The sequence below is a fragment of the Glycine max genome (genome assembly GCF_000004515.6).
Source record: "Glycine max cultivar Williams 82 chromosome 12 unlocalized genomic scaffold, Glycine_max_v4.0 Gm12_scaffold_314, whole genome shotgun sequence".
Taxonomy (NCBI): Eukaryota; Viridiplantae; Streptophyta; class Magnoliopsida; order Fabales; family Fabaceae; genus Glycine; species Glycine max.
The window spans coordinates 6,724-16,655 of NW_024464683.1; the positions used below are offsets into that span (position 1 = coordinate 6,724).

Genomic DNA, 9,932 nt, shown 5'->3' on the forward strand with positions numbered 1-9,932 from the left:
TTTGCAACAGTTGAAAGACCCTAACACATAGACTTAAACAATAATCAACTCATTACAGCTATTTGATCGAGACTGTTTATGCTGCCCTGGATTTTATTTTGAATAAAAACAAAACATAGCTCATTTTTCAAATGAAATGCAATAACATTAACAATAATTAATAACAATAACTCATTGTCGTCTTAGCTAATGAAATTTTTGTAGAGATGAGTGCGTATACTTTACGTAGTGTGAAAGGAAAGAGTTTGAATTTATTCATTTTTATGTAAAATCTTTTTAAACTTTTTTAAAATACAATGAATCAATGATAACGATAGTTTAATTTTTTTTATTTTATGTTGTAAACTTGTATATTAATGATGTTTTTATCCCCTTTATGCACTTTGAACTTACAAGTCCACGGTTCAGAAGATTTTAGGTTGGCGAAGAAGAGGAGTAAAGTAGTATATTCAAATCTCTCTACTAATAAAATTAACAATTAACAACTAATATTTATTAATAAACTAATAACTACCGTTTGATGAAAAAAAAAAAAAAGTTACCGTCCATAAACATATTCAGGAAAAATGGGCCGTAATTATAATATAGGCTCGGTTTAAAATATTTGGGCCAACTTGTTTGAAGCAACGCTCAGGCCCATATTGAGGGTGGTTGGTGTGGGCGTTGCGTGTCGCGTGCATCTTCATCCTTATGTTTTTCTCTATCTCCGTTACGCGATCTGTGATTGTCCGTAAGAGAGAGAGAGAGAGAGAGAGATGGTGATGCATTCACGGGTCAGAAGCGTCGCCGGAAACATCAAATGCGCAGCGAGACTCTTCTGTTCATCTTCGACGACCACGCCGCCGGCTGCGCCGTTGCAGTTCCCGCAGACTCTGGCGGGGCTCCGGGCGCGGCTGGCGGAGGAGTCGCCGTCGCTGTCGGACTTCCTCGCGTTAAAATCGGAGAGCGCGTACTCGGTGGAGGTCGGGACTAAGAAGAAGCCGCTTCCGAAGCCGAAGTGGATGAAGGAGGCCGTTCCCGGCGGCGAGAAGTACGTGCAGATCAAGAAGAAGCTCCGTGAATTGAAGCTTCACACGGTTTGCGAGGAGGCTCGGTGCCCTAATTTGGGGGAGTGCTGGTCCGGAGGCGAGACCGGCACTGCCACCGCCACTATCATGATTCTCGGCGACACTTGTACTCGAGGTTGCAGGTTATAATCCGATCATTTCGTTTTATTTTTTTTTGTAATTGGGGCATTTGGCGTTGGTCATTCACTTATTTGTGTTTAGAAGGTGGCTTTGAGGAAATGGTGGTGTTGAATTGGATAATTAGGTAGAGTAGTAAGTAACCGTTGGTGTGTCGGTTTGATAGATAAATAGAGCAGGTACGACTCGCGAGTGGAATAGCAGAAATGATATGGAGTAATTCTATGCACATGCTGTGTAAATTCTAGGGAATGCTGGAATGCTGTGCTCATGTTTTGGAGATTGAGTTGTTTACGGGCTCAGTATAATGAATGATGCTACTCTAAAGTATGGAGTGACGAGTTGAGGTGAGTGGAGTGGTACTTTTCATCGGATTTAATTTCTTCAAATGTAGGTATAGTTGGCCCAGATTATAATAAAATACATGTATATCTTAGAATTTGGGTAACTCAACCTTGAGAGCTAGCTCATGGCGTGGTGTTGTCCCTCCACTAATATACATTATTTTAGTCATATTGTTAGTTAATGTAGGATCTCGAACACATTTCCTTCACGTCAATCTCAAGTATGAAGTTTGTAAGACTGGATATCTCGAGCATGAAGTTAGTCAGATTGGATATCTAGAGCGTGCAGTTTGAAAGACTGATGCGAGTGGTTTGACAATGGGCATTGATACCATCTTAGAATTTAGATTTGGATGTATAACTAACTTTTAAGTTGTTAAAATGTTAACTTTAATTCTCTTATCAACAACTATAATTATACTTTATCTTCTAAAGTGTACTTCTCTCACTTTAGAGGAGCCAAATCCCCTTTTATCTGGTTGCTAGTTTGTAGTTATGATCAAATTGTTATGTTAATTAAAAGGAAAATAATGCTTCTGTCTGATTTTGAAACTGTACCGCCTTATGTAATTTAAAACACACTGACTAATCTTAAGGATACCGCTTGTTACACTTTGAATCCTTTTTGTTTGGAAAATTACACACGCAGCCATAACTTTGTGTACTTTTCCAATGCCTACTCTTTTTATTTGAGAAATTGCCCCCTCCCTGCCTACTTTATGTATAATTTCTACACCATTTCTCTTTGTAAATAACTAAGGTAAGGAAGGTAGGTGTAATTTCCCAAAGAAGTATTGGATGTAATAAGAACTAACTTCAAGGGAGGTTAGTGTAATTACCCAAGACCTGTTATTGACTTATAGTTGTGCCTGGAATAGTTTTTCACTAGTTCACTTCCATTTAATTATTTTATGTCAATTTTCAGATTTTGTAATGTTAAGACGTCAAGGACTCCTCCACCACCTGACCCTGATGAGCCCACCAATGTGGCTGAAGCAATTGCATCTTGGGGTCTGGATTATGTGGTTATAACGAGTGTTGACCGTGATGATTTGCCTGATCAAGGGAGTGGTCATTTTACCGAAACAGTGCAGAAGCTGAAGGCACTGAAGCCTAATATGCTGATAGAAGCCTTAGGTATGCATTTGAATATTTGCATGAACTAGTTCTATCAAATAGGAAACAACCAAGTCTAATCCTGATACGTGGGAATGTAGCTCTATTTGAAAAATTGAGCATCTACATGGTTTGCAGTTATAGTTAGTGGATAATGAATATGAAAGGATGGACCATCTATTGTTAGTTTTTTCAACTGTAGGTTGCGAGGTGAATTAGGTGCTACCTATAGTACTAATTCCCTATGCAGTTTCTGTTGATGAATTCCATACTCATAGTTTTAATATTGAGCTGGGTTATTTTAATTGTATGACTTTTAATAGAATTAAAAGAGATCTTGTTGATAGAGCATGGAGAATAAATTTGGTTTGATTTTGTATTTACATATTTTTTGTTTTAGGTTTCAGTAGAGCATGGAGTATATGTTTGTTGAGATGAATTATTATCTAGGGAACTATGCTAGTATGCTTAATTCAAAACCTTTTCAAATACAGCTTAAAAAATTTCTTCCTGTGATGATTGTTGCACTATTTTTGTTTTTACAGTTCCAGATTTTCGAGGAGATGCTGACTGTGTAGAGAAGGTTGCCAAATCAGGATTAGATGTCTTTGCACACAACATTGAGACAGTTGAAGAGCTTCAGAGTGTTGTACGGGATCATCGTGCTAATTTTAAGCAGTCATTAGATGTTCTAATGATGGCCAAGGAAAATGCTCCTGCTGGAACACTTACTAAGACTTCAATAATGTTAGGTTGTGGGGAAACACCTGATCAGGTTGTGAAGACAATGGAGAAGGTGAGAGCAGCTGGTGTTGACGTGATGACATTTGGTCAGTATATGAGACCTTCAAAGCGCCATATGCCGGTATCTGAATATGTTACACCAGAGGCCTTTGATAAGTATCAGAAACTTGGCATGGAAATGGTAAGTCTTTTGTTCGTGTGTTTGAATTAACTTATTTTGGAGAAAAAACCATTCTGTTGTGACTTTGTGGGAGTTGTTGAAATATAAAGCAGTTATTTCTCATAATTAATTGGTTACGAAAGTAATTGTCAGAATATATGATGAATATCTCATACCGTCAATATTTTATATTAGCATATTTTAGAGTACCTTAGATATTATATCTTAAGATTAGTTATCCTATTTCCTCGATTTCCTTTGGGGTAAATAGAATCATTTCCATTATCATTTTTGCATATTCAGCTTTTTGTGAAATAATCTCAATCTTGCTATCCATGGTAAATTCAGACTTGCCATTCCCTTATTTATTCTTAGGAGTTAGCACACCCCAGTGGCCCCTGCCAATAGCAATCTTTATCTAGCAATGCATCTGGCATTGGATACATCACCAAGCGAGTGTAATCATGACTCATTTCTCTCCTTTTAATTGTTGCATCCAGCATCATGATGATTTGTGGAAAAACTGTAATACTATAAAAGCTGCATGCAGTATTTAATTATAGCTTGATCATGTGGTATGAATGACAAACTAATTCGACTTTGTATGTAGGGCTTTCGATATGTGGCATCTGGGCCCATGGTGAGGTCATCATACAAGGCAGGTGAATTCTATATTAAATCCATGATTGAATCAGATCGGGCTGCTTCTCCCTCAAAGCTGACCTCTTCTTGATCCACCATCTTTTTTGTTATTCACACACTTCATTGTGCATTATATGTAAGGAGTGCAGACTTACTACATTGCTGTTGATGCTCATGCCACGTGTAATATCAGTAAAAAGCTATAAACGGGCATATGCTGCTGTCTGCAATTTTTTTCACTGCCTCCTCCCCAACCTATGAGTGAATAGGTTGATTTATTTAGAAAATGCAAATTTCAAAGGTTGATTGTATATGTTCTCATTTACATGAACTCATTTTTCTCTATTAAACTGGTGCTAACTTACTCCAGTTACTGTAGTTATTAAAAGTTAATAAGTGTTTACCTCTTATTTGAGAACTGGCTAGTGTCTGTGTTATGAACTGAAAATCAGCTCAATGTTTCCTAACATTCGAGGTCTAGGACCCTCCCAAGAAAAAAGAACGAGAAGAAGGAAACTCTATTATTTTTCTCTGCTCCCTATTACAAACTAAGCATCCCTTTATATTGGGCCATGACCAGCAATGCTAATACAGAATAGAAGGTGCTAGAATGCAATAATAACAGAAAATGATCTGAAATAAAACAAGAAAGAAATGTGCAATGCAGTGTTGCGCATGGTCCTGCATGATGGGGAATATTCTTCATGAGCCAATTCCTCCCTGCCAGCTCAGCATTCTTGTAACAGAATGGATTTGCACAAAACCCATCAGGTGTCTGGCGTGGTCTAGTGGCTGAGTTGCCTTCCTCATAACAGTCTGTCTCACAACATCCTTTGGGGACTAATAGTTAAAACTATTGAAAGCTGGAATACTTTGAGTAATTCATTTTTGGCTACAATTCATTCCTCAAGCATATAAAATATGTTGAAATATGGCAAGTTTTGGGGGGTCTCTTTGGTACTCGTGAATACTCCATTTTATTCAGGTGTAATTTTATATTAGAAAAAATATAGCCAGAAAATATGGCACTTAAAGAGGAGACTTGGTCAAATAAAAGACTTACAAATGAAGGAAAGCAGTTATCAAGAATAAAATATTTGATTTTCTGGATAAGATATAGAAGACTCAGTCAGCCCAAGCATTTACAAAGCAACAACAGCAAGCAAGGAAGTAACAAAAAAGAACAGCACCAAGTGGAGAAAACAGTGGGATTGTAGAGATAAGTTGGTTACAAGGGAGAGTAGCTAGTTTTTTTTCTCACTCACGCACTTGTTGCACTAACGTTTAGGAGGGTTCATATTTCAACCATTATTCAAAGGTTATCTTTCTTGTATTCTTTCTTTCTATGAATGAACCTTGCTGATGGAAATTCATTGCATTTCATTTTTTTATATTGTGTTAACACACCTAATCGACTCTCCAATTTATCTTTAATTTCAAAGATTATTTTAAAAAAGATTACTCAATGTTTTTTTTATCAGAATAAAATATTAGTGACAACTTCAATTTTTTTTTTCCCACCGTGCCATTATAACTCCGGTTGCCATAGTACTATATGGGGTTCTCCCTTTGTCCGTGTATATTGCGGTAAAATGCTTGGTCGGGTAATCTGGGTGTGGCTCTGGTCTTGATTGAAGAAACTGATGTTGATCAAAGGAACAGGGGGATCCTTTGTTTCATGTTGAAAGTACCCACTGAGATTTGTTCCGTTCTCGTTCATAATCAGCTTCATCAGATCATAATTTTAGCTAGCGATACAGATATTCAAATTTTATTAATTATTGATCTTCACAACCATGTTTATTTTTTAATTAAATGAAATATTATAAAGGCTTGTTTGAGTAGTAGGTCTTCTTGACACGTTAAAGTGACAATTGTTTTCTTACTTTTTTAGTCATGGTTATTGTACCCAAAAAATACATTTGACATTTTATAAAAGGTTAATGTTTATGACCAAAATTGGGAGTATAATATAGTGTATCATTTTCATATTAAAATTGGCTTGTCAAATTTTGATTTTGTGTAGATAGAAATTAAGTAAATGCATAAATATCTCGAGTGTGAATATTTAACCTTTTCACAAATATCAGTACGTGTAAAATTGAGATAAGATTCACATTTTTTTTATATTTTATTTTAATTTAAAATTTTCATCTTATTTAACTCCTTTTTTTTCACTTTATAGAATGAACCCTACGAGAATGACAAGAATCACTGTAAAATATTTTTATTTTAGAGATAAGGTTGACAAGAATAAAAAAGCAAGATCTCGAAACTTCAATCGTATCAAAGTTTTTTTTTTTTTTTAACAATTGAGAGAATGTTATCCCTGAAACTTGAAGTACATTCAGTAAGAAGTTTTTGTTACAGGCTGACTAAATTTAGATATATATGGATCATGTATCTCCTATTCCCAATCGTTTATCCAACTCTCTAATTTCTACATATTTACAAATTATTCCAAGTTTGGGAAACTACAAATTTTTCCACAATGACATCTAGAATATTTTATTTTGGACAGTTTAGTAAAATTTTCTTGTCTTTTTTGGATAAAATTTGATTATATATACTAGGCTTTATTAAAAAAATAATTCAAGCATAGAGTCAATACATGTAGGTGACGATGTAAACTGCTTTTAATAAAATGCATTTACATCAACTGTTTCTAAGTAATTTTAAATGACAGATATAAATATTATAAATTACTTATAAAAATGTTGGATATCATTAAGGATAATATATTATAAAAAAACTACTGGAGATAAAAATAAAAAAATACATTCTTTTAAAAATGGTACTCAAATAACCACCTAATTTTTTCACGTATTCATAGCTTTCTCTGTCTATTCGTTTTGTTCGTTTAAAATCAAATTACTATATTTCTTAATTGACAATTCAAAAGGAGTACATGTACATCTTTCTTTTTCTTACGTTCTTTAGCATGACATTGACAGCCTTGCCCAGCATGTTTCACTTTTGAATCATCTTTTCCCATTTCTTGCATAAACTTTTAGAATTGCCTTTTGAATTCATCCTTTTCGGTTTCTTCCATTAAATTTCAGAATTCACTTTTGAATTCATCTTTTCCGTTTTCTGAAGAAAATAAAAAACTTCAGAATGTTTGGGACGGGCAAAATTTACGACATTATCACGGTGAAATCTTAATTACAAAAAGTGTCCAATAATTATGCAGGAAACACTACTCAGCCCGCAAAAATAAAATTAGCACAGAATAAGTGTTACCATATAAGAAAATGTACTAAAATTTCGACTATTTAAAACAGCATTAAAAACTATATTATTCAATCCTTCCTCCGTCCCATAATAATTTTGGATAATAATTGAGGTGTAAGAAAAAAAAATTATGTTAAAATAATTATCATTTTAATTTTTTAATGTAATATTAACTATATTTTTTTATTTATATCTCTTATAATATTAATAATATGAAAATTTTAAATTAAATTAATTATAATTAGGTTAATTTTATAAATTCATTTTTTTTCATTCATTTATTAGTTTTATTAGTATGTGTGATATAATTTAAGACAATAATTATAATAAGAAGAAGGGAGTATATTAAAATATAAAAAGTAATGTATAATATATATAGATTTATGCAAAAGAATAACCCATCCAAAATTCCAAAATAAATATGTTATATGGTTGACACCTAACTTGATAGCATATAAAGTTATAATTTTATCAGGGCTATGTTTACCTTTAAATTTTAAATGTGACTTGTTCTTTAAGCTAACGTGAAGTCAAACCGAGTGTAAACACGGGTTAAAAACTAATATTTGTTAACGTGAATAGATTTGCTGAAAAACTAGTGGCCTCACATATTGATAATCTACTTATCACTTTTGTTAACCGCATAGCATTCGTCCATTTCGAAGATTTGGAATTTGAAGTCTTCCCCGTTAAAGGATTGCAAAAACAATTTGAAGTTTCAAACTACACTTTCTTTTAATAAACCCAACACACAAATAGAGTTTTATATAAACACGGTCGTATGAATTAAGTTGCACCATAAACTAACTTTAATTGTCAAGCCATAGCCCACAAATATGTTTCACAAAATGAATTCAATGTCCAACAGAGAAAGACAAAGGGAAAGAAAAAAGATTTGGATTTCACCCGACAAGCATTATACACATAAGTTCGAATTTAGTTGACCCTAATTCTAAAAAAAATAAATAACACATTATAATTTTAGAATAAAAATAAATAGAGTATTTTACCGGAAGAAAAACATATTATATCCATTTCTTGCACAGTTTAAGGACTAACAAAGTATCCCATTTTATTATGACAAAGAATTTTCCTTTTTTATTGGGATAGACAGAATGTAAGATTGTTTTTATAAAAAAAATTTAAAAAAATGTAAGATTGTTGGATGCTGGTTTGTCCTTAATCCAGATCAAGATCAAAGCTACTTAAGAAGCTCCTGCATGTTCCTTGTTCAAGGCTCACTCCTACTACAATCTATCTATTTTCACCTCACTAGTTATTTCTGTGTTGCCCCTTTTACTCTTCACTTCCCTATTCTCCTCAAACAACCTTTTCCTTCATTTCACTTTCCAAACCACCCTACATTTCAATAGCCGTTAACGACTTTTCATTTACTTTCCCATCAAAATTTTCAAAACCCAACAAAGCCATGCAACAACATCCAACGCTGTCTTGTTCCAACCACTACTACTATACCATTACAATAACCTGAAACCTCTTCACAACTTGGTCCAATATCCAAATGGGTTGTTGCTTCAGCACCCCTAACTCTAAGCCACCTCAAAATGGCGACAAACACCAACAACCCCACCTCGGATCCCATGAACAAAACTGCAGAATCAGAATCTCACAACCCCTTGAAGAGGAATCTGTGAAAGAGGTTCTCTCGGAGACTCCCATCTCAAAACCTCAACAAGTTCCAATTTTGATGCCACAAACGAAGACCCAATTGCCCGAAATTCAACATCCAAAGGTGCCCATAAAAAAAGCGTTGGAATTAGAGGAAGGGTCCCTCGTGTCGGAAACATGCAGCAACGGCGAGAGCCTCTCCACCACCGCCACCACCACGACGGAAAACCGAGAAGACGAAGCCACGAGCAAGAGAAGCAACGGAACTCGCAACCGGAAGCGTTCTTACGCCGTCGACGGCAATAGAATCGGTGGCAGAGACCGGAGGCCCAAATCTCCGGGGAGAAAGCCGGAAATTCCGGCGCGGTCACGGTCAGTTCGCCGGAGAGAGACCGACCATGCCCGCCGTCATTCCGGCGAGGGGACTACCCATCGGTCGAGGTCGCCGTCGCGTGGCGGCCGGAGTAAGCTTCGGTTGCCTGGAGGGGTCAGTCGGCGAGTTCCTCCGGCTAAGGGTGTTGTGGAGGAAAAGGACACCGTTTCAGTGAAGGAGTCACTAGAGAATCCACACGTGTCGTTGGAGTGCTTTATTTTTCTGTAGGTTTGGGAAGCACGTTTCTTTCTTTGTTTCAGGGTTCTTTTTCTGGCTTTGGTTTTCTAGAAGCGATTTTGAGTCACATAGCATGTTTTCCGTTTCAAGTGCTTGCTTGTTACAACGTTTTAGAGTTCATTTGTTTTCTTGTGGGACTTGTAGCTCGCAAAATTGCTTCTGTAAATACGTACATCTCCAAAGATGTTTCTCTTTTTTTGTCCCCTTTCTTTCTTTTTTGGTGTCTTGCTTTGTTTCTTGACATATCTCCAATCCAGGGATGGTGAATT

General features: G+C 35.5%; 2 protein-coding genes across 2 annotated transcripts; both read left to right on the forward strand.

The window, feature by feature from the left end:
• Nucleotides 1-674: 674 nt before the first annotated feature.
• Nucleotides 675-4,608, forward strand: LOC100775835 (lipoyl synthase 2, mitochondrial). Its single transcript, XM_003540302.5, has 4 exons — nucleotides 675-1,189; nucleotides 2,454-2,665; nucleotides 3,190-3,569; nucleotides 4,159-4,608. Exons 1-4 carry the CDS (start codon nucleotides 756-758, stop codon nucleotides 4,279-4,281), a joined length of 1,149 nt encoding a protein of 382 aa, XP_003540350.1. The 5' UTR covers nucleotides 675-755; the 3' UTR covers nucleotides 4,282-4,608.
• Nucleotides 4,609-8,946: 4,338 nt separating this feature from the next.
• Nucleotides 8,947-9,654, forward strand: LOC102667951 (uncharacterized). Its single transcript, XM_006593225.1, has one exon. It carries the CDS (start codon nucleotides 8,947-8,949, stop codon nucleotides 9,652-9,654), a length of 708 nt encoding a protein of 235 aa, XP_006593288.1.
• The last annotated feature ends 278 nt before the right edge of the window (nucleotides 9,655-9,932 follow it).

What these genes read in the sequence shown, in the direction of transcription:
- LOC102667951 (XM_006593225.1), top strand. Translation starts at nt 8,947, where the DNA reads ATGGGTTGTTGCTTCAGCACCCCTAACTCTAAGCCACCTCAAAATGGC.
- LOC100775835 (XM_003540302.5), top strand. Translation starts at nt 756, where the DNA reads ATGGTGATGCATTCACGGGTCAGAAGCGTCGCCGGAAACATCAAATGC. An exon ending in ACTTGTACTCGAGGTTGCAG is followed by an intron (nt 1,190 to 2,453) that starts GTTATAATCCGA and finishes GTCAATTTTCAG; the next exon opens with ATTTTGTAATGTTAAGACGT. An exon ending in AGAAACTTGGCATGGAAATG is followed by an intron (nt 3,570 to 4,158) that starts GTAAGTCTTTTG and finishes CTTTGTATGTAG; the next exon opens with GGCTTTCGATATGTGGCATC.